At 35.1% G+C, this 24306-nt stretch overlaps 8 protein-coding genes and 5 pseudogenes across 13 annotated transcripts, besides 1 other annotated feature; 8 read left to right on the top strand and 5 right to left on the bottom strand.

The window, feature by feature from the left end:
• Positions 1 to 24306: part of a mobile genetic element that runs on past both edges of the window.
• Positions 5 to 157, top strand: TVAGG3_0078360 (uncharacterized protein; the record flags this gene model as incomplete). Its single annotated transcript, XM_051221958.1, has 1 exon — positions 5 to 157. The coding sequence occupies one exon, from the start codon at positions 5 to 7 to the stop codon at positions 155 to 157; it is 153 nt and encodes a 50-aa protein (XP_051106944.1).
• Positions 177 to 762, top strand: TVAGG3_0078350 (annotated as a pseudogene). The gene has a single exon. A coding segment is annotated over exon 1 (586 nt).
• TVAGG3_0078340 lies at positions 2706 to 3537 on the top strand (annotated as a pseudogene). Its single transcript has one exon. A coding segment is annotated over exon 1 (832 nt).
• On the bottom strand, positions 6541 to 7017 carry TVAGG3_0078330 (uncharacterized protein; the record flags this gene model as incomplete). The annotated part of the gene is made up of 1 exon (XM_051221957.1): positions 6541 to 7017. A coding segment is annotated over one exon (477 nt), but the record flags the coding sequence as incomplete, so codon positions are not given.
• TVAGG3_0078320 lies at positions 10635 to 11472 on the top strand (annotated as a pseudogene). Its single transcript has one exon. A coding segment is annotated over exon 1 (838 nt).
• Positions 11654 to 12772, top strand: TVAGG3_0078310 (DNA/RNA polymerases family; the record flags this gene model as incomplete). The annotated part of the gene is made up of 1 exon (XM_051221956.1): positions 11654 to 12772. The coding sequence occupies one exon, from the start codon at positions 11654 to 11656 to the stop codon at positions 12770 to 12772; it is 1119 nt and encodes a 372-aa protein (XP_051106942.1).
• On the top strand, positions 12921 to 13781 carry TVAGG3_0078300 (uncharacterized protein; the record flags this gene model as incomplete). The annotated part of the gene is made up of 1 exon (XM_051221955.1): positions 12921 to 13781. One exon carries the CDS (start codon positions 12921 to 12923, stop codon positions 13779 to 13781), a length of 861 nt encoding a protein of 286 aa, XP_051106941.1.
• Positions 13918 to 14292, bottom strand: TVAGG3_0078290 (uncharacterized protein; the record flags this gene model as incomplete). The annotated part of the gene is made up of 1 exon (XM_051221954.1): positions 13918 to 14292. One exon carries the CDS (start codon positions 14290 to 14292, stop codon positions 13918 to 13920), a length of 375 nt encoding a protein of 124 aa, XP_051106940.1.
• TVAGG3_0078280 (uncharacterized protein) lies at positions 14782 to 15111 on the top strand (the record flags this gene model as incomplete). The annotated part of the gene is made up of 1 exon (XM_051221953.1): positions 14782 to 15111. One exon carries the CDS (start codon positions 14782 to 14784, stop codon positions 15109 to 15111), a length of 330 nt encoding a protein of 109 aa, XP_051106939.1.
• TVAGG3_0078270 (organellar and viral DNA polymerase type B) lies at positions 17618 to 18157 on the top strand (the record flags this gene model as incomplete). The annotated part of the gene is made up of 1 exon (XM_051221952.1): positions 17618 to 18157. One exon carries the CDS (start codon positions 17618 to 17620, stop codon positions 18155 to 18157), a length of 540 nt encoding a protein of 179 aa, XP_051106938.1.
• TVAGG3_0078260 lies at positions 19734 to 20340 on the bottom strand (annotated as a pseudogene). Its single transcript has one exon. A coding segment is annotated over exon 1 (607 nt).
• On the bottom strand, positions 22736 to 22891 carry TVAGG3_0078250 (uncharacterized protein; the record flags this gene model as incomplete). Its single annotated transcript, XM_051221951.1, has 1 exon — positions 22736 to 22891. One exon carries the CDS (start codon positions 22889 to 22891, stop codon positions 22736 to 22738), a length of 156 nt encoding a protein of 51 aa, XP_051106937.1.
• TVAGG3_0078240 lies at positions 23797 to 24273 on the bottom strand (annotated as a pseudogene). Its single transcript has one exon. A coding segment is annotated over exon 1 (477 nt).

Genomic DNA, 24306 nt, shown 5'->3' with positions numbered 1-24306 from the left:
TGAAATGAACAATACAGCATTGAGACAAATGGGTTCAAGATGGATTTGTCGGCTTCCAGCATTTACACCACGTGTTTGTCAAGTTCTTCCTATACCTCAGGAAGTTTTAGACCGACTTAAAAAACAACAACAACCAGTTGAAAACAAACCAAACTAAATTTTTTTACTGAGATGAAATGACCGAAGAAGTTGAAACGGTAGATTTGACACCACAAACAAAAAGTTCAGAACCATTGTCAAAACCTGTCAAAGAACTTACAGATGAAGAGAAAAATTCAATAATAGAAAGTGCCAGGTCTGGAAATACAAACCCTAACTACAAAGTCACTTTTCATAAAAATGGAACGGCAAGTATCTCAAAAAAGAAACAGACTCTCACAAATAAAATATTGAAGTCTGAAGGAGCTTTCGAGACAACAGATGGAAAAGTTTACTTCACTGACCAACAGTTCATTATAGAACATCTCATTGACTTAGAGTCGAAATATTCTAAACTTTACAACAAACACAAAAAGTTGAAAGGAAAACAAAAACAAATGGCATATGATATTTATGAAGATGTTGACGACACAACTGTTCCTGCAAGTGAAGTAAAGTCAGAGAAACCGAAAAGTGACGAAAAACCGATAGAAGAAGAAAAAACCAAAAACTGAAGATAAACCAAAACCAAAGTTTAGTTTGGAAACTAAACCAAGTCAACCTTCATTAGCTGGTATGGGTTGGCGTCAAAGACTTATGGCAGCAGGCGGTTATGTTAAGTAAAGAAAAAAATTTTTTTTCTTTTTATAAAAATGCCCCCATATAGAATGGATAGAAAGTCTGCTAGAATAAAAGCAGAGTTGCAAAGATATGGTTGGAGAGTTTCGAAGAAGTTTAAATATAGGAAGGGAAGACCCATAAAAGTCTATGACAAACTGGCTGGTCTGACCTACGAAATGGATTTGGAAACAGCACGTGCAAATTATCCAAACAGACTAGAGAGGTTAGAAGAAGAACGTCTTATGGACATGCCTTTCGATGTTAGTGAACCTCAAGTTGAAGGACACGACGGCTTTGCCAGATTCTACTGGAAACATGACGAACAATTGCATCCTTTGAGAAGGAAAAAAGGTAGTGCAGAGGATGGTCATGTCCCATGGAAAGAACAAGATATGCATATGAGAAGTACCGTGAAGTTAGAAGTCAAATTACATCTGGTCGAACCTTTACAGTAAACTTTGACGAAGGAAAGAACAAAGGAAGGCTTCATGGGTGTACTTGCTGCAATTCCAAGACGGAAATAAGAAAGGACACAATCTCAGATTGACCATAACAGATTTGGATGGTCACATTTACTATGCAAATGGCAATGAACAAACAGCCGCAAAACTTTTGACGCTTTCAAGACTACAAAGAGAGAACAAATGGTTGACTCCGGACTCAGACATTTTGAATGCAATTGAAGGAATTGCAAGTGTCAAGTTCGAATGGTACCAACCTAACCCTCAAGCAGTCAGACAACATGCTGGATACTTTCCGTTCATAAATAAGTCTGACATTGACTTGACAAGGTATGGAATTTACAATTCAATTGAAACAATTGTCAACGAACCTGGCATTCTAACATGTCTCAGAACTCTGGTCTTGTTACAGATGAGAAGATGAAGTATCTTGAGTCATGTGTGAAGACAAGGTACATTCTCAGAGGTCAATTGGCAAAAATTGTACCGTTGGCAAATGTCAATATCCGAGTCAACATACCTACAGCTAAAGGTTCTTCACATGACGACTATGTTGTTGACAAAGACTTACCATGGTTGAAGATTGCAATTGTCCACAACCACTTCATGTTGAACGAAAGTCTTACAAACCCATTGTTCGGAAAAGGCAAGTGCAACATTGTCAGAGCTGTAAACATTCTTTTCGAGAAAGGTTTGTTGGAACCAATTCCAGATGACAAGCTGACAGAAACTTTTGTACCAAAAGACGAAAAAACTTTTCATTGTTAGCAAGACCAAAAGTTGTTCCAGACAAAGTTCTAGTACAAAAGAAGTACACAATTCCACAAGGAGTTGGATTGTTCGGATACCAACCTGAACCAGAAGAACTTCCAATGAGGTTGCAAGAACTTCAAGATGCTATAAACAAACTTCCATTGAGACATCCAATTGACGTCAAATTGTATTGGAGAGCATCTGAGTTAGGTCAGAAGGTTTTATATGAAACAGGTTGCTTCGACGATGTTTATGAGATAACAGGAGAAGTTTCTCAGAAGATAAGAGACTCACTTGAATTTCCACAAACTGGACCAATTGGTTGCGACAAGTTCGACTCAAACGAAAAGATATACTATGTCGACCTTAACGCTGCATACATGAGGTTTGTCCAATATATTCCGACTGGAATTCCAAACGAAGATGTGAGTTCCCGGAAGGAACTATACAGTTGGAAAAGTCATACAACAACTGTATGATATTAGGAAAGCTTCAAACCCCAAACTTGCAATGACACTCAAATTGCTTATGAATTCGACATGGGATATTCCATTAAGAAACCTCAAGAGATGAAGAGTAAACATTATGAGAAGGTCGACAACTTTGTTGAAAGGTTTTAACAGACTTAACGTTAGCCTTGAAAAGAAAGCGGATGAGGAATGTGTGGCTAGTGCGTTAGAGAAGAAAGCAGATAAGGAATATGTGGATGAAAAAGATAAAGAAATTATAGAAAGGGCTGAATGGTATCATGAATGGACATCGAAGATTTTAAAAACTAAAGCCGATACAGGATGGGTTTTCAGGATGTTTAGACCTTAAAGCAGATAAAACTTATGTTAACGATGAGTTAGAGAAGAAAGCAAATAAGACTCATACACATACAAGTTTTACAACTGTTGCTATAGAAAGTATTGAAGGAACGGTTGAAGAAACTGGTGGGGATGCATTATATTGTAAACCTCCTAACTTTCCACAAGGTTTAACATCGGATGACGACATAACGACGATGAAAAACATTAGATGTAAAGATGTTTATGTCATGAAGGATGAACATAATATTAAATTCACTGCTCAAGATTTATATGACAAGAAAGCAGACAAAACGAGGCTTCAAACATTAAAGACAGAAATACTTCAAACATTATATCCTATAGGCTCTATTTATACGTCAATGAACTCTACCAGACCAGAAACAGTTCTGGGTTTTGGAACTTGGACTCAAATAGTCGACAGGTTTTTGTATTGTGCAAACTCTTCAAAGGAAACAGGTGGAAGTAAAACGATTTCAGGTGAAAATTTACCTGCACACAGTCATACATAGATTTAAGTACATCTCAAGCAGGTTGGCATAAGCATAGATATTGGGATTGGTCAGCAATGACAAAAGGTAAAGGATATGATGTTAAAGACAACGTTAAGTTTGCTATAAATTGTTACTGGAGTAACACTGAGGGAGGAGGAAACCATACACATCACGTTTCAGGATATACGCAAACAACGGGACAAAGTAAAGAATATATGCCACCTTACATGACAGTTTACGCATGGATATAGAAATGCTTAGTCGTCATTTTCAACTTCTTTAGCATATTCGTCAGGAGTTGTCTTATATTTGTTAGGAACTGTCTTTGAAAGTATACCACCTTGAACTTTGACAAGTTTGAAACGAGTGTCTGACAATAGTAGTTTTATCTTTCTGCTTGCAGTCTGTACATTTTGCCATGTTTGCCTAAAACTTCATAATATTCTCTTGTATACTTTCTTCTATTTTTACGAACACGAATGTGAGTACCTGTCGGTTCCCATTGTTGTCATAGTCAATAGTATTTTCATATGGGTCGCGTTTAGGTATTTCTATTTTTACTTTGTCACCTTTCTGAAGTTTGAAGCCCGGCATTCTTTCTTGTTTGTCTCTTTTTGACTAAATTATTAAATATATAGTCTTTCTCTAAGTCAGGGTTGTTTTTCATTTCTTCGGGGGAGTGGTTTCCCAAACCTTTTTGTTTACGGCTATTGTAAATATTTAAAACTTGTCTCATCTTGCCATGGAGAAGTGTCTATATTTGTCGTCATATGACATTTCATTTGCTTCACCACCTTGTGGTTGGTTTAAGTCTCTTAACATTTTATACAACCGTCAATGACACCAAGAGCAGAATGGTTTGGGTCGACAATGAAATATTGGTTTACATTTTTGAACGCAGATAGTTTTTTACATCATCTGATTTGAAAGAACTTTCACAGTCAGATGTCAGTTTTGTGGATGGTATTTGTCAACGAATATTGTCAAAGCAGTTTTCACATCTAAAATATTTTTGGACCATAATGGTATGGCTTCACAGTATCTTGTGTTTTGACCGACAAATATTAGCCAGTATGGTGGTCCATCTTCTCTATACTCGGAATGTTTTCCAAGATATCCATAAACCAAGCATTTGGTGTTGAACTAAAGATTTTTATCATGAGTGCTTTCTTTGTCGCTTAGAAACATAGGGGTCCTTGTTTGGATTCGTCATTTTTATCCTATAAAAGAAATGGGTTTATTTGGCGCATTAGCAGGAGTTCATCCAAGATTTTTGCCCGCAGTTGGAACAATAGCCAGAGGTGTATTTGGAGTTGGAAGGAAGATTTTGAGTACATTAGGTATACTTAAAGAGAAAGCACAACCTATTTATAACAACTGTACAGAAAGGTTGGGATGTAGCACGAGATGCAACAAATCTTATTCCAAATCCTGAAACAAGAGGAAAAGTTCAAGGATGGATGGACAATGTAGGAAGACAAGCAGGAAACTATTATAACAAAGCAAATGACTACTATAACCAAGCAGGACACTAATATGGACCAAGGTGAAAGATTCTTTAACAGAGGATATAACCATGCACAACAATGGGTAAACAATAACCAACCTCAACCGCCTCAAACGTGGGGAATGTAAAGTTTTTTACTGAGATGAAATGAACAATACAGCATTGAGACAAATGGTTCAAGATGGATTTGTCGCTTCCAGCATTTACACCACGTGTTTGTCAAGTTCTTCCTATACCTCAGGAAGCAAAGAGGACATAGAAAAATATATTGAGGGTATAGAGTTTGTGAGATGTCATTGGACAGAGTTGTATGAAAAATATAAAGACAAGGAAAATGTTTTCTTTATAGTGGACCGCCGTTCTATAACACATGGGATTTTCAATACCAAGTAGACTGGACTTTGAGAGACTCTTTAGAAACTTTAGACGTTTACATAACCATCCATGCTTTTACTTTACATCCGATAAAAAGTGGTTTGGAAACCGTTATGAGATGGTTAGAGGACATACATGACTATGAGTTTATATATGACAAGATAGAATATGAGAGAGGTCCTATAAACCGGAGAAAGTGTCATAACAAAGAAATTTTATTAGTAAGTAAATGTGGTTTGAAATAGGACTACTTGTTTTAGGTTTTTTCCATTGTGTCATTTATTTCTTTGACGTGGCAGAAAAGTACAGAGAATATGAAGATGAACCAATGCCTGCAAATGTTCAGTATATGTACTCGTAAGAGATATTTTTATCTAATATTAAATGGACGCACAGAACTTAGCGAATGCACAGCAACCTGGACAACCAAACCCAGAGAATATTCCAAATGAAGTTAGAAACAAACTGCAATGGCAAACTATGGTCAAGTGCCAACAGATGTACAAATGCAAACTGCCATGTCAAATGACGCTGCGTTAGGTTTGCCACCATGGTATGCAAATATGAGATGGAAAGAGTTTTTATACAAACCCTGAAGTGGGATATAAACAACTTTATGCAGATGACGCGAACACAGGAGTTGACCCAGAATATGTTTTCTACCAGAGGAGAAACAGAATGTATGAGCTCCAGTTAAAGAATGCTATGGAACTCAACAGGAAACGTAAGAGACTAGGCGGACATTAGATTTTTACATATAGTAAAATGGGTTTCTTCAGTAGTATTGGAAACTTCTTTCGAAGTTGGAAGAGGTATATGGAATGGAATAAAATCTGTCGGAAGAGGAATTTGGAACGGAGTCAAAAATATTGGTAAAAGAGTAGGTCAGTTTGTTGGTATTATACCTAAAGACCCTGAACCAGAAGAACAAGCTCCTGTTATACAACAGCCTGAACCTGCACCACAGTCTAGTTGGCAACCAAATCCAACACCTCAACCGTATTAAAAAATTATATTTTTACCGTTCGATAGTAGTTGTATATGAAACTAAGTTCTAAGTAAAACGCATGGTATAATGGAATTATTCTTTTTCTTCCATCTGTAGTAAACCATACTTGAAAGTCTGAAATACTTCCACTTGGTGGTTCGTATAACTTTGTAGGTTTTTCGTAAAAGTCATTTGCCAAGCATAAGAAAGAGTTTTGGGCGCCAGAAAATGAAGCATGAACAATAATAGCATCTTGGTCGAAAACATTTTCATATGTTCCATTAGGGTTTTCGACTTCATAAAAGTCTGGGTGTACTGGATATGCTGCAGGCTGATTTAACATCCTCATAAATCTATACCATGCCAAGTTGTTATATTTTGTAGAAATATAAACGTTTTCTCCAAGGTCTTCTATTCTATTGATTTTAACAGTTGCATTTTTCCTGTCATAAATAATATCGAGATGGTATTCTCCCTCGTCAATGTTATACTGGTTTGCATATTCGATATAGATATCGTTTATTTTTTCTTGAAAAGCTTGAAGAGTTGTTTCTAAGTTTACAAGCAAACTAACTTGTAAAAGTTTTCCCTGTTCAAATTTCTCATACATACGTTTTTCTTTGTTATAGTATCGAACTTCAAAACCGACCGTAAATGGGAAACCATGTATGGCTTCTGAAATGAACTTCATTCTACGAAAGCCAATAGCTTTTGTGACGGATGGGTCTCTTAACCATCTTAATGGGTAGTCAAAACGATAGCCTTCATGCTTTACGGTCTCTGTCTCAAACTTTTGACCGACATTAGTAAAAAGTTCATCTAATGGTTTAGTTGTAGCAACTCTTGAATTTTCTTTTTCTATTGAAAGCATATTTTATCTAGAATAAAAATGTCGAAAGATATTGCTTCCATAAGAGAAATACAACACAACCGACAACTCATTATGCAAGCTCTAAATAAGAACACAACAAACTTTTCAAACTATTCTAAGATATCTGAGTCATTGAAAGAAGGAAACTTAAAACTGACATTAAACCCAATGACAGATGAGTTTCTATTTCAAGACAAGAAGAACCAATACTGTCTGTATAAATCCAACAAAAGGAACTTTAAACGAGAAACCTATAAATGAACTTCTTTTGAAAGCAGATGTTGACAACAAAGCTGACAAAGAATATGTAGACGATGCAATAGCAAAAGAAGAAGAAAGAGCTAACAATGCTTATGCAACAAAAGAACATACTCATCCTGAACTAGCAGACAAAACATATGTTGACAATAAAATGTCAAGTGAAGTGACAAGAGCTGAAAACGAATATTCTAAAAAGACTCATATACATTCTATATCTGAAATAACAGACTTAAACGTTAGCCTTGAAAAGAAAGCGGATAAGGAATGTGTGGCTAGTGCGTTAGAGAAGAAAGCAGATAAGGAATATGTGGATGAAAAAGATAAAGAAATTATAGAAAGGGCTGAATGGTATCATGAATGGACATCGAAGATTTTAAAAACTAAAGCTGATACAGGATGGGTTTCAGGATGTTTAGACCTTAAAGCAGATAAAACTTATGTTAACGATGAGTTAGAGAAGAAGCAAATAAGACTCATACACATACAAGTTTTACAACTGTTGCTATAGAAAGTATTGAAGGAACGGTTGAAGAAACTGGTGGGGATGCATTATATTGTAAACCTCCTAACTTTCCACAAGGTTTAACATCGGATGACGACATAACGACGATGAAAACATTAGATGTAAAGATGTTTATGTCATGAAGGATGAACATAATATTAAATTCACTGCTCAAGATTTATATGACAAGAAAGCAGACAAAACAGAGCTTCAAACATTAAAGACAGAAATACTTCAAACATTATATCCTATAGGCTCTATTTATACGTCAATGAACTCTACCAGACCAGAAGTAGTACTTGGTTTTGGAACTTGGACTCAAATAGTCGACAGGTTTTTGTATTGTGCAAACTCTTCAAAGGAAACAGGTGGAAGTAAAACGATTTCAGGTGAAAATTTACCTGCACACAGTCACTACATAGATTTAAGTACATCTCAAGCAGGTTGGCATAAGCATAGATATTGGGATTGGTCAGCAATGACAAAAGGTAAAGGATATGATGTTAAAGACAACGTTAAGTTTGCTATAAATTGTTACTGGAGTAACACTGAGGGAGGAGGAAACCATACACATCGCGTTTCGGGATATACGCAAACAACGGGACAAAGTAAAGACTACATGCCACCTTACATGACAGTTTACGCATGGTATAGAAATGCTTAGTCGTCATTTTCAACTTCTTTAGCATATTCGTCAGGAGTTGTCTTATATTTGTTAGGAACTGTCTTTGAAAGTATACCACCTTGAACTTTGACAAGTTTGAAACGAGGTCTGACAATAGTAGTTTTATCTTCTGCTTGCAGTGTGTACATTTTGCCATGTTTGCCTAAAACTTCATAATATTCTCTTGTATACTTTCTTCTATTTTTACGAACACGAATGTGAGTACCTGTCGGGTTCCCATTGTTGTCATAGTCAATAGTATTTTCATATGGGTCGCGTTTAGGTATTTCTATTTTTACTTTGTCACCTTTCTGAAGTTTGAAGCCCGGCATTCTTTCTTGTTTGTCTCTTTTGACTAAATTATTAAATATATAGTCTTTCTCTAAGTCAGGGTTGTTTTTCATTTCTTCGGGGGAGTGGTTTCCCAAACCTTTTTGTTTACGGCTATTGTAAATATTTAAAACTTGTCTCATCTTTGCCATGGAGAAGTGTCTATATTTGTCGTCATATGACATTTCATTTGCTTCACCACCTTGTGGTTGGTTTAAGTCTCTTAACATTTTTATACAACCGTCAATGACACCAAGAGCAGAATGGTTTTGGTCGACAATGAAATATTGGTTTACATTTTTTGAACGCAGATAGTTTTTTACATCATCTGATTTGAAAGAACTTTCACAGTCAGATGTCAGTTTTGTTGGATGGTATTTGTCAACGAATATTGTCAAAGCAGTTTTCACATCTAAAATATTTTTGGACCATAATGGTATGGCTTCACAGTATCTTGTGTTTTGACCGACAAATATTAGCCAGTATGGTGGTCCATCTTCTCTATACCTCGGAATGTTTTCCAAGATATCCATAAACCAAGCATTTGGTGTTGAACTAAAGATTTTTATCATGAGTGCTTTCTTTGTTGCTTTAGAAACATAGGGGTCCTTGTTCGGATTCGTCATTTTTTATCCTATAAGAAATGGGTTTATTTGGCGCATTAGCAGGAGTTGCATCCAGATTTTTGCCCGCAGTGGGAACAATAGCCAGAGGTGTATTTGGAGTTGGAAGGAAGATTTTGAGTACATTAGGTATACTTAAAGAGAAAGCACAACCTATTATACAAACTGTACAGAAAGGTTGGGATGTAGCACGAGATGCAACAAATCTTATTCCAAATCCTGAAACAAGAGGAAAAGTTCAAGGATGGATGGACAATGTAGGAAGACAAGCAGGAAACTATTATAACAAAGCAAATGACTACTATAACCAAGCAGGACACTATATGGACCAAGGTGAAAGATTCTTTAACAGAGGATATAACCATGCACAACAATGGGTAAACAATAACAACCTCAACCGCCTCAAAACGTGGGGAATGTAAAGTTTTTTACTGAGATGAAATGAACAATACAGCATTGAGACAAATGGGTTCAAGATGGATTTGTCGGCTTCCAGCAGTTACACAACGTGTTTGTCAAGTTCTTCCTATACCTCAGGAAGTTTTAGACCGACTTAAAAAACAACACAACCAGTTGAAAACAAACCAAACTAAAATTTTTTACTGAGATGAAATGACCGAAGAAGTTGAAACGGTAGATTTGACACCACAAACAAAAAGTTCAGAACCATTGTCAAAACCTGTCAAAGAACTTACAGATGAAGAGAAAAATTCAATAATAGAAAGTGCCAGGTCTGGAAATACAAACCCAACTACAAAGTCACTTTTCATAAAATGGAACGGCTAGTATCTCAAAAAAGAAACAGACTCTCACAAATAAAATATTGAAGTCTGAAGGAGCTTTCGAGACAACAGATGGAAAAGTTTACTTCACTGACCAACAGTTCATTATAGAACATCTCATTGACTTAGAGTCGAAATATTCTAAACTTTACAACAAACACAAAAAGTTGAAAGGAAAACAAAAACAAATGGCATATGATATTTATGAAGATGTTGACGACACAACTGTTCCTGCAAGTGAAGTAAAGTCAGAGAACCGAAAAGTGACGAAAAACCGATAGAAGAAGAAAAACCAAAAACTGAAGATAAACCAAAACCAAAGTTTAGTTTGGAAACTAAACCAAGTCAACCTTCATTAGCTGGTATGGGTTGGCGTCAAAGACTTATGGCAGCAGGCGGTTATGTAAAGTAAAGAAAAATATTTTTTTTTCTTTTTAAAAATGCCCCCATATAGAATGGATAGAAAATCTGCTAGAATAAAAGCAGAGTTGCAAAGATATGGTTGGAGAGTTTCGAAGAATTTTAAATATAGGAAGGGAAGACCCATAAAAGTCTATGACAAATGGCTGGTCTGACCTACGAAATGGATTTGGAAACAGCACGTGCAAATTATCCAAACAGACTAGAGAGGTTAGAAGAAGAACGTCTTATGGACATGCCTTTCGATGTTAGTGAACCTCAAGTTGAAGGACACGACGGCTTTGCCAGATTCTACTGGAAACATGACGAACAATTGCATCCTTTGAGAAGGAAAAAAGGTAGTGCAGAGGATGGTCATGCTCCCATGGAAAGAACAAGATATGCATATGAAAAGTATCGTGAAGTTAGAAGTCAAATTACATCTGGTCGAACCTTTACAGTAAACTTTGACGAAGGAAAGAACAAAGAAGGCTTCATGGGTGTACTTGCTGCAATTCAAGACGGAAATAAGAAAGGACACAATCTCAGATTGACCATAACAGATTTGGATGGTCACATTTACTATGCAAATGGCAATGAACAAACAGCTGCAAAACTTCTTGACGCTTTCAAGACTACAAAGAGAGAACAAATGGTTGACTCCGACTCAGACATTTTGAATGCAATTGAAGGAATTGCAAGTGTCAAGTTCGAATGGTACCAACCTAACCCTCAAGCAGTCAGACAACATGCTGGATACTTCCCGTTCATAAATAAGTCTGACATTGACTTGACAAGGTATGGAATTTACAATTCAATTGAAACAATTGTCAATGAACCTTGTATTCTTACATGTCTCAGGAACTCTGGTCTTGTTACAGAAGAGAAGATGAAGTACCTTGAGTCATGTGTGAAGACAAGGTACATTCTCAGAGGTCAATTGGCAAAAATTGCACCGTTGGCAAATGTCAATATCCGAGTCAACATACCTACAGCTAAAGGTTCTTCACATGACGACTATGTTGTTGAGTTCAATTTACCATGGTTGAAGATTGTAATTGTCCACAACCACTTCATGTTGAACGAAAGTCTTACAAACCCATTGTTCGGAAAAGGCAAGTGCAACATTGTCAGAGCTGTAAACATTCTTTTCGAGAAAGGTTTGTTGGAACCAATTCCAGATGACAAGCTGACAGAAACTTTTGTACCAAAAGACGAAACAAACTTTTCACTGTTAGCAAGACCAAAAGTTGTTCCAGACAAAGTTCTAGTACAAAAGAAGTACACAATTCCACAAGGAGTTGGATTGTTCGGATACCAACCTGAACCAGAAGAACTTCCAATGAGGTTGCAAGAACTTCAAGATGCTATAAACAAACTTCCATTGAGACATCCAATTGACGTCAAATTGTATTGGAGAGCATCTGAGTTAGGTCAGAAGGTTTTATATGAAACAGGTTGCTTCGACGATGTTTATGAGATAACAGGAGAAGTTTCTCAGAAGATAAGAGACTCACTTGAATTTCCACAAACTGGACCAATTGGTTGCGACAAGTTCGACTCAAACGAAAAGATATACTATGTCGACCTTAACGCTGCATACATGAGGTTTGTCCAATATATTCCGACTGGAATTCCAAACGAAGATGGTGAGTTCCCGGGAAGGAACTATACAGTTGGAAAAGTCATACAACAACTGTATGATATTAGGAAAGCTTCAAACCCCAAACTTGCAATGACACTCAAATTGCTTATGAATTCGACATGGGGATATTCCATTAAGAAACCTCAAGAGATGAAGAGTAAACATTATGAGAAGGTCGACAACTTTGTTGAAAGGTTTTCTCCTTTTGTTTTGAAGTACGAATTCACTCAAGGTCAAAGTGGCTTAGTAACCACATTAAAACCTATTGTCGAACATTGGTCTTACCCTCAGTTCGCAAAGGCAGTCCTTGACAACTACAACAAATTCTTCTCCGAAGTCAAATCGAAAGTTGTGGTTTACTATGAGAACATTGACGCACTCATGACGAACGAAGAAGGATACAACAAACTCATTGAAATGGGAATGGTCAGTGAAAAGATGGGCTGTTTTAAGCTAGATAAGGTATTTTCTGAAGTTCATGTCCTCTCCAAGCGTAAGTACTGGGGCATACTTGAAGACGGCACAGAAATAAAACATTGCATGAAATAAAAATTTATTTTTTAAAAAGTGACATTTTTTAATTTTATTTGAAATGTACGCTGAGTTTGTTGGAGAAGACCGTTGGGAAACTTGTTTGTTAGATGAGAAATATGAAATGGCATACTATTTTAAAACAATATATTTTTACATATATTAAATGCTTCAGGTTGAAAAACAAAGAACAAAAGTAGCAGATACAAAACCGTTAGACTATATCTTTACAAATGCTGGTAGGACTATTTCAGATGAAGAAATTTCATCCCGAATATACAGGTTTGACTATCCAATTCGTTGGCTTCAAAGTCCTTCAGATGCAAAGGCAATAGGATTTAGAAGAGTTTTGTTTTCAAATAGAACTAACGCATTTATGTTCGCAGTATATTTTCATGGGCAGTATAAAGGTTCTGGTGGTCTAATAGACAAATTTGACGAAATGAGGATCTTTACAGTTCGTTCAGACGAAAGTCTTGAGAAAACTCTAAATGACTTTCAAACTCAAATGAACAAATATTATTGGGAATTTCAAGAAAAATACGACTCTTTACTAAATGGAACATACTATCTGAAACTAGAATATGACAAGATGAACTCCACCGTTTCATTTCAAAAGATTGAAATTAACCCTCCAAGAGATACAGAGTTTTTATTTTGGAAAGTAGACAAACGTTCTTGGGCACAATTTCTTCGGTTACTAAACCAGAACGAACCATTACCACCAGATGGTCCATTTCAATTTATACTTCCACCAGCAGATTTGACAGTTTATAGAAACGTGTTTGACCCTCAAAATGTTATGTGTCATGCAAGTTTCAGTTCAAGCAACAATAGTTTTCTATGTATTGGTAAGGACTTTTATGACTTTGCTTCTAAATTCTACGAACCACCTAGTAACAGTTTCTCTGACTTTCAAGTTTGGTTCACAACAAATGGTGTGCAACATATTATTCCATTGTACTATGACTTTTATCTCGAATTGTCTTTCATATATAACTACGGAAAAGTGCTGAAAAAGTATTGAAAAATAATGTTTATGTTAGCATGTTAGATCTAACACGTTTTCTAACATTTTTTCTAACATCGTAGAAAACTCATGAAAACAATTTATTTTAAAACTTTCACAAAAAACATAAAAAAGTGAAGTTAAACGTTAAGGTTTACTGAACTGGTTGGATGTCGCCTTCACAGGTTATGTAGAATGGCTGACCCGAGAAGTGGAACAGTGCTCTGAGAATTTGTATAATTCGTGGAATTGGACTCTCTCTGTTTGGTATTTTTATCCAAGGACGCTTGGCAAAGAACTTGAGAAGAGCTTCTTTCTTTGCTTGCTTTATGTCGTCGAAAGGAGTGTTTTCTGGTATTTGAATTGGAATTCCAGTCGAAGTCTCGAGCTGAAGTGTAGACCTTCCAGAAATAGCGGTGAACTTGACCTTGGGCTTCATGACCTTGCGCAAGTAGTCTTTTACGCAGTTGTTAATTTCAATTAGGTAAACTGCCTCGTCAAATCCTTCTGGCATTCCGAGTCCTTCCATCCGACAGAAAAAATTTTTCCCGACAACAGGAAAAAATTTTCCCGACAACAGGAAAAAATTTTCCCGACAACTGGAAAAAAATTTCCTTCCGACAGAAAAAATTTTTCCTTCCGACAGGAAAAAATTTTCCAGTTGTCTGTCCGTAAACCATTCAAATTTTCGAAAATTGAGAACTTTTTGGTCGAACTTCAGGAAAAATTTTTCCTTCCGACAGAAAAAATTTTTCCTTCCGACAGGAAAAATTTTTCCGGACAACAGGAAAAGTTTTTCCGGACAACAGGAAAAGTTTTTCCGGACAACAGGAAAAGTTTTTCCGGACAACAGGAAAAATTTTTCCGGACAACAGGAAAAGTTTTTCCGGACAACAGGAAAAGTTTTTCCGGACAACAGGAAAAGTTTTTCCGGACAACAGGAAAAGTTTTTCCGGACAACAGGAAAAAATTTTCCGGACAACAGGAAAGGTTTTTCCTTCCGACAGGACACAAACGAATGTCCCACGTCCCACCAACCGAGTCCATTCCCAAACCAGAGGAACCTAAAGCACCAGCCCCTGCACCTCAGTTCCAGCAAGTACCTCCGATTTACTACCAATTTCCACCTCAAGGTTACTACCCACCACAAGGCTTCCCGAACTACCCTCCTCAGCCTATGCCTTACTGCCCCAACCCTTGGATGTTCCAGCAAGCTCCACCCCAGCAATTCCAATCTCAATCCAAATCGAAGAGAGACCAAGAGTTCGAAGAAGGTCTGAACCGTTTACGCAAAGATTATGCCACAGCCCCTATTGAGAGAAAGTTGTTCCCGGACCAAAAAATATAATTTAGGTGAAGAGGTTAGATCTCACCTGTTTTTTCACCTCTTTTTTCACCTCTTGAATTTTCATGACTTCTTCGTAAATGTTTTGTCAAGACTTCTTCGTAAATGTTTTGTCATGACTTCATCGTAATGAGTGTAAAGGACCCAAAAATAAAGTTTATGTTAGAATGTTAGATCTAACACGTTTTCTAACACGTTTTCTAACCTCATGAATTTTCATGAATTTCCTTAAGATAGAAAAAATAAAGTTAGTTTTATTTTATATTTTTTTGTATAAAAGATATGATTTCAGGGATTTTTTTGACGAAGTGTTACTCTTCACTTCGTCAAAAAATAACAGTTATCTAATGAAAAAGTGTCATTTTTTTCATTTTTTTGTATGTTAGATATGATTTCAGGGATTTTTTTGACGAAGTGTTACTCTTCACTTCGTCAAAAAATAACAGTTATCTAATGAAAAAGTGTCATTTTTTTCATTTTTTTGTATGTTAGATATGATTTCAGGGATTTTTTTGACGAAGTGTTACTCTTCACTTCGTCAAAAAATAACAGTTATCTAATGAAAAAGTGTCATTTTTTTATATTTTTTTGTATGTTAGATATGATTTCAGGGATTTTTTTGACGAAGTGTTACTCTTCACTTCGTCAAAAAATAACAGTTATATAATGAAAAAGTGTCATTTTTTGTATTTTTTTGTATTTGACGAGAATGTTTAGGGTAGATGGTTAGATCTAACACGTTTTCTAACACGTTTTCTACCCTCTTGAATTTGTCAAGACTTCTTCGTAAATGTTTTGTCAAGACTTCTTCGTAAATGTTTTGTCAAGACTTCTTCGTAAATGTTTTGTCAAGACTTCTTCGTAAATGTTTTGTCAAGACTTCTTCGTAAATGTTTTGTCAAGACTTCTTCGTAAATGTTTTGTCAAGACTTCTTCGTAAATGTTTTGTCAAGACTTCTTCGTAAATGTTTTGTCAAGACTTCTTCGTAAATGTTTTGTCAAGACTTCTTCGTAAATGTTTTGTCAAGACTTCTTCGTAAATGTTTTGTCAAGACTTCTTCGTAAATGTTTTGTCATGACTTCTTCGTAAATGTTTTGTGAAGAATATAGCAACCGTCGGAATTCAGACGGTTGGTTTTTATATAAAATTCATGCAGGAAATTCTTGAGTTTTGGTTGAAAGAATACGGTGGAGCCAAAAGTGGCTCGACCTCAAAACAAGCATTTTATGAGCTTACAAAGGGTGTTATGAATGAATTCAAATGTATTTACATACATCCTGACCTCGTTCATTTTGTTCCCGGACCAAAAATATAATTTAGGGTAGAATGTTAGATCTCACCTGTTTTTTCACCTGTTTTCTAACCTCTTGAATTTGTCAAGACTTCTTCGTAAATGTTTTGTCATGACTTCTTCGTAAATGTTTTGTCAAGACTTCTTCGTAAATGTTTTGTCAAACATGAACGTAAATGTTTTGTCAAACATGAACGTAAATGTTTTGTCAAGACTTCTTCGTAAATGTTTTGTCAAAACTTCTTCGTAATGAGTGTAAAGGACCCAAAAATAAAGTTTATGTTAGAATGTTAGATCTAACACGTTTTCTAACACGTTTTCTAACATGGTCTAAAACTCTCGAAAATCATGAAATTTACACCAAAAATAAAGTTTATGTTAGCATGTTAGATCTAACACGTTTTCTAACACGTTTTCTAACCTCTTGAATTTGTCAAGACTTCTTCGTAAATGTTTTGTCAAGACTTCTTCGTAATGAGCGTAAATCAGACAAAAATATAATTTAGGTGAAGAGGTGAGATCTAACACGTTTTCTAACCTCTTGAATTTTCATGATTTCATCGTACATGCTTTGTCAAACATGAACGTACATGCTTTGTCAAGACTTCTTCGTAAATGTTTTCGTTATGCCACTTTGTGCCGTCAGTCAGTCAGTCAGTTTAGGAAATTTACACCAAAAAATAATGTTTATGTTAGCATGTTAGATCTAACACGTTTTCTAACACGTTTTCTAACCTCTTGAATTTTCATGAATTTTCCCGAAATAAAAAATAAAGTTAGTTTTATTTTTTTTTATTTTTTTATTTTGTATAAAAGACATGATTTCAACAATCGGCACAACAACAATTCAAACAACAGCACCAAACTCTTTAGTCATGAATCCTACGTCAATGTTAGTAGAAATGAAAAGCTTCATTCCTTCTTCATATACTTTCGAAACAGAAATCCAGAAGATAAAGCAGGAACTTTTAACAAGTAATTTAGACTGTAGTGCGAAAGATGAAGAAAATGAAGAATATCTTTATGAAATGGAGGACATTATTGACCATTTGCCTAAACTACCTGAAATTCAGCAACAAAAACTAACCATTCCTGAATTCGATGAAATAGAAGTCAAAGCAACTGACTCAGTAGAAATAAAGAAGTTCATTCGTAAGGTAAACTATGAGTTTCTAGGATTTCATTGCAACCATAAGGTTATGGACAAAGATTGCGACATGGTATATAAGAATGTTTCTGACATATATAAATCTGAAGAATTTAAGACCTACGACAACTTTGTTTCGTTAGTTGCTGAATGTGTTTGGCAGATAAGAGATAAAGATAGAAGATGTAAAGTATGGAACAAACAAATAAGACCCGCTATGTTTGAGATGAAGAGAGCAATTGACGCCTTGGTTGTTTTAGCAGGTAAGGTTTCAGAATATAACGCAAAAATGAACCCGCAATGTTCTAAATGTAAAGCGGCAATTAGGAAATATAACTACTCCGTCAAAGAGATAGAACGTATGAGAAACGACTATGCTGACTTAAAGAAAGAAGCAGAGAAACCAGCAGAAGATAAAATGGACATGTTGACATTTCTGAACAAAAACTATCCAACTGCAGAAGATTTCCTTCTATCTGACGTCAAGAAGAAGTATAAAGAAACCTTCGGCATAGTTAAAACATTCGATATCCTCAGCGAAGAAATAGAAGCTACAAAACTGTTTAGAGTCATGAACCATCGCAACATATACCATGTAAAACGCTTGTAAATAGTTATGTTAGAAAACAGGTGAGAAAACGTGTTAGATCTAACATGCTAACATAAACTTTATTTTTGCTGAATTCCGTATGAAATTTCATGAGTTTTGTGTGTTTTAGACCATGTTAGAAAACGTGTTAGAAAACGTGTTAGATCTAACATGCTAACATAAAATATATTTTTGGTCATTTACAATGAAGTCTTGACAAAACATGGAATCTCTTCCCTCGGAAAACCGAGAGAAGCAATCATATGACAAAGTCTTGACAAAACATGTACGATGAAATCATGAAAATTCATGAGTTTTGTGTGTTTTAGACCATGTTAGAAAACGTGTTAGAAAACGTGTTAGATCTAACATGCTAACATAAACATTATTTTTACTGAAAAATGACCAAAAATCTGAGTAAAATGGCATATGCTTGCTTCCCTCGGAAAACTGAGAGAAGAGATTCCGTACGAAAACAGTGAAGAACAGCGAGTAGGTAAGAAACCTTAGTCGCCAAAACTCTATGAAAACAGTGAAGAACAGCGAGACCGACTTCCTTCGGGGTCGCCTAAAACTCTATGAAAACAGTGAATTTCCTTAAGATAGAAAAAATAAAGTTAGTTTTATTTTATTTTTTTTATTTTTATTCTTTTGTATGTAAGGACAGATATGTCAACATCAGAGAACACAACAACTGCTATCGTTCATGAAGCCATAAATGAAGAATACGAGTGGGTTCAGTTTAACAAACAACTCCGTCTCATTCGTTCGGTCAAAGACGATATGTACCAAATGCAAAGTATTTTGACAGCATGTTTTGCTCCAGACACTAAACACGCAGACGACTGGTTCAAAAACCAAAGCACACAAGAACTTTTGAGTGAAATTTCTCTAGACCGACTTTTTTCGGCCATGCATAAAACACATGAAAATCGTAAAAATTTGCCAATAAATTTAAGAGGATATTATGTACATAGACTTTTAGTAAATGCAGTTGCAATGTGGGCTTCTCCTCGTTATGCATGGCAATGTTTACAGACTTCTTGACGAAATTCATAGACAAGAACGTGAAGAGAGGAAAAGAAACTTCATGCAAAAGATGAAGTCATTGAAGCAAAAGACAAAAACATTCAGAAAAGAATACCACGTTCGGTACCAAAAGGTAAGGAAAAGAACTATAAGTATAGTGATTTATACTGAAGAGATGGAAAATGAAGAAGACAGTGACATGGTTATGTTGCATTTAGTCAGAAGAAACAACAAAAGCTTTTACGACCTTGCTAAGATTTACAAATCTGACAGAAATTGGTTCTATCGCGAAAACTTACCGATTTCAATGACCCCAAATGAAGATGTGAAACAAATAGTTCAAGATACGTTACCTCAAACACACTATGATATTAAAGGTTGTACAATTCTTACATTCAAAAATTTGTCATTGTTAAAGGAAAAAATAACAGAGTATTTTGACAACTTCAAACAAGCAGAGTAAATGAACTCTTTATTTTCAAGCTTGACTTTTTACAATTTGAACTTTGTTTGCGTAGATATGAATTCTGAAAGAAGTATGAGGGTCTTGTATGACTTTGTACTTCTCTCAGAGTTCATGTCTGTCAAACTTACCTGCCATGGACTCTTTCATAAGTTCCATGAAATCGTCTTCGGACAATCCGGGGAAAAGTATAATGTCAGTAAGTATTCTTTTAACATCCTTACTTAAACTCTTTGCTGTCTGTACACATATTACGACTGAAATGTTAAAGTGCCTAAGTTTCTTAAGAATTCGACACATGTCTTGTTCTCTGTTCTTTAACAAAGGATGAGAAGCAAAGTCATCTAAAATAAGAAGACATCTATGAGGGTAAGTCTTCCAATCGTAAGATTGCAATTTCTTCGAAATGTATTCTATCTCTTTCTGTTTGTTTCTGAAGTGTTTCTTCTCTAATATTCTCTGCATTTCCTCATTTGGGTCTTTAAACTTCGAATTTATATACTCATTTATAGCATTATACTTCAAAACTCTTCTTTGGTACTTCTTTATTGCCAATCTAACAACTCAGTATCCTTTATACATACTAACTTAGACTTCTTTATAATATCTTTGAACGAATTGACGGTTTGGTCAAATTGACCAGAAGTACTACAAATGACAACTAACTCATAAAATGGGTTCTTCTCATCTAGTTTTGTTGTTGTGCAGCCATTTTAAGATAAGTGAAAGTCTTACCCGACCCAGGTGGTGCAATTAGACCTGTTATACCATTCTGAGCAAATAAGAACTTGTCATGTATAGGTTTATCTGAGCATTTTCTAACTTCCTCTTGTTCTTGTTTAAAACATTCTCAAATTTCTTGTCAATGTCAGCAAACTTTTTTTCTAACATATTTTTAGAAAAATTAAAATTGTTTATCTTTTAGAAAATGTCTAGCGATTTCGCTATCTATATTCGAGACAAACTTTTTCGACAGCAAAACATCTGTCGACCATAAAATCTTACATAGTGTAAACAAGAAAGGTGAATTTGTTCTAAAGTTCTGTTTCTGGAAAATGACAAGAACCATAAAACATTAAGCAGAGCAGTCTTAAAATTTGTCAATGACAGACTTGTTGACAGAGATGACGCCGATTGGAAAGATGAAGTCCAACAAAAGTTCTTAGAATGCAAAGAAGACACATGCGCTGTTCTTGAAGATGAAAATAGAAAACAGAATAGATGAGCTATTAAAGGACAAAGAACTTTTACATAAATATGGTTCGGAGAAATTTGACATAACTCCACCAGAAAAGAAGAAGAAAGAAAAGAAAGAAAAGAAAGTAGAAGAAGAGAGAAAGAACCTGAACCAGTTCCAGAGAAAAAGAAATTTGACATGTAAAATAAAATTTTATTTTTAGAACATTTCTGGGTCAATGTCAATGTTCTCTTCCTCTTTAGGAGTAAAACACTGCTTAGACTCTAAAAATCTTTTACCCAATTTACCTTGAACTTCTACAACTTAGACTCATAATATTCATAGTCGTCTGCTTTCTTTGGTTCATAAGGTATAACAAGTTTGTATGCTTTGCCTTCTTTAAGGTTTGAAAACCTTCTGTCAAAACTTTCTTTGACTGCTAACAAACCTTCTATGTATAAGTCTTCAAATTTCGCACCGTTTTTAGTCACATAGCAAACTTAACTGGTGTCGATGTTCCAAACTTTGCTGAATGAAGACTTTTCAAAATGGTAGAAGTAAACATTCAAATATGTGAATGGGTCTAGTTCTTCTTTAAGTCCTGACATGTACTTGTTTACTGAGATGAATTTTTGTCATCTTTTCTATCGGATAAAAAATATTTTTTTTTAAATTTACTCAGAAAAAATTTTCTTTGTATATACACCATTCTGTACGTCTAAAAGACTTTTGACAGTTGCCAAGAATGTTCGTTTAGACGCTGTCATATAACCAATTTCTTGACAATATTGTTTATACGAATCGTACAATGACCTTTCATCTAATGACACAAAGTCAGTTTCATCTATGAACAGTTCATATACACTCTGTTTGCTTCTAACAATGTTTGTCTCTCTTCGGTATGTGGAATTTGTCTTGGATTGAACTTTGAAATATCTAATGTCATAAATATGAGAACAAGTGGTTGTAAAAGTCAGATGTCAAACATTCTGCTAAGTCGTCAAAATATTCTGTATCTTGCATATGAGAATCTGACGTTCTGACAACTACATATCTTCTGTCAGAACTTTCTAATCATCGGAACAGCATTGTTTGAAAACCATAATGAAGTTTGCAACATTTTCACAAACTCTTTGGTCTTTATATTTTCTTTCAACAACTCCAACTTTGTCTGTTATAAGACTCTCAAAGCATCTGAGTTCAAACTTTTGTTGTATCTATACTTTGAAGTTCATTGCAAACTATAAGTTTCATATTCTCTATTGAGGAGTTAAACTGCCACAGATGTTTCTAAGTTTGTCATATTAGGGTTCGAATAGCCCTCTAACAGTTTGCACAAAATATCTGTAAGAATGTGTTCTTACCAGTTCCTTGTTTTCCTTATATAATGAGAGCAGTTTCATTTTTAGCACTTGGATGTTGTAAGATGTTTGCAAACCAACATAAGATATACTCATAGACTCTTTCGTTTCCATTGCATATAATTTCTTTGACATGGTCTAACCAAGCTTCTATAATATTTTCTTTCCATTCTACTTGTTCGTATTTATATCCAGTGAAGATAGAATAGAAGTTTGGAGAAGGTGTATAAAACTTTATACCACGAACTGAAAAATCTTCTAACTTTGACAATAAGATATCCCAAGCATCTAACATCTTCATGCCAACTTGTACGACTTTTATTTTCTTAAGTTTCAGTCTACATTCTTGTTCTGAAACTATTGTTGCTCTTGGTTTGTTAAAGACTACATCCCATTCTTTCATAACATAACATTCTGGGGCAGAGTCGACATAAATGACTAAACGTTTCAAATTCTCGACTGCTTTGTTATAGTCTCTAAATGGACACATATTTCTGAATGCTTGGAAGTCATAAAAATCTGAAACATCTATTCTGTACATTTTTATAAAAATAAAAAAAATATTTTTTTTATTCTTGACTTTGTTGTTGCATTTGTTGCATTTGTTGCATTTGTTGCATTTGTTGTTCTTGAGCTATTTGTTGTTGAAGTTGTTCTTGTAATACAATACTTTCACCAGTTGCATCTTCCAATTCGAAACTTTCTGCCGTCATTGACAAATACATAGGACATAAAAGTTTTACAGGAACAAAGTTTGCGTCAACTAATGTCAACGTTATACTTGCCAAAGTGTTTGAGTTCACTAAGGTTGAAAATTCTGCATTCGAATGAACAATAGGCAAACCAGCAGAGAAAGTATTGTTTATACGCATAAGTATCTTTTGTCAAATAGTTTCTGTCGACATTCGAATAACACTTTGAACCTAAGTTTGAAACAATATATAAGATTGGTGTGCTTAATGTCAATGGAATAGACATTCCTTGTATGACACCTTTTCCTGTTATAGGAAACTGTTGGTAGTAAAAACCAGAAATAAGTTTTGTATTATAGCTCATATTGTTTATAGTAAACTCAGTCGGACATCCAAACATAATGAAACCTGCTCTAGTTGCAGCACATGTTACACCCGTACTTAAAGTATTAAATAAGTCAACAAAACCTGTTGGTGGTATATCTGAGTAAGTATCTTCAAAGGAGTATTTTTTACCATTCACAACAATAAAGTCTTCTGGTGTCAAAAGAGCAAAACAGGCTTTAGTCGTCATTGTGTTTAAAGTTAGTTTACAATACCGTCCTTGAGGACTTTGTAAGTTTGTTGTTATAGAATTATATGACTCAGGGTTTTTAGTCGTAATAGTATAAACCATTATATCTTCTGCCATTTATATATATTTAAAAGTTTTTCTGAAAGTGGAGAAGAACTTCATCTAAACTTTCACATGGCGTTTCTTGAAGTTCTCTGTCTAAGAAGTTCAAATATTTTGTAAAGACATAGAACTTTCCTTTGTCTACACGAACAAACAAAACAGGGTCTTTCATATCGTTCAAAAGTGTGTAAAGTCCTTTACATGAAATAAAGTCTATATTATTTTTCTTCAAACATCTTTCAAGAAGTTTTGACATTTTTACTTAGCAAATAAATTTTAATGAAATGTTGTGGTCGTCAAATATTTTTATGACGTCTGGGAAACTATACTTTAAGTTCAACGTTTCACCTCCTTTCATAACGTATATCTTGTCAATGACATTATATGAACACCACAGCAACTAATGTCGGGTTCTATTTCTTTGATGTTTATATCGTCTGCCTCTGTCAAAAGTTTCAATAGTTCTTTCAAAACTTCATGAGGTGCAATGACATATGAGTTCACTTTTACAGGGTTGTGTTCGACCAAGTTTAACATTATACTTAAAGCTTGACAAATCTTCTCCTGAGTTTGAAGTTTGTCTTTCAGTTGTTGGTAGTCGTTTCGAATATCTGCAACAGAACTTAAGTCTCTGCTAACTTCAGGATATGTTGGTTGTTCTTTTACAGGAACAATTGTTATACCATCTTCGTCCTCGTATGGTTTCCCACTTCAACATCTCTGTCTTTGACATTGACAATAACACTTTGACTGTTTGTTTGAGTTGGTGAAT

Source organism: Trichomonas vaginalis, chromosome IV (genome assembly GCF_026262505.1).
Source record: "Trichomonas vaginalis G3 chromosome IV, whole genome shotgun sequence".
NCBI classification, from domain to species: domain Eukaryota; phylum Parabasalia; order Trichomonadida; family Trichomonadidae; genus Trichomonas; species Trichomonas vaginalis.
This window is presented reverse-complemented; position numbering and strand designations above follow the sequence as displayed.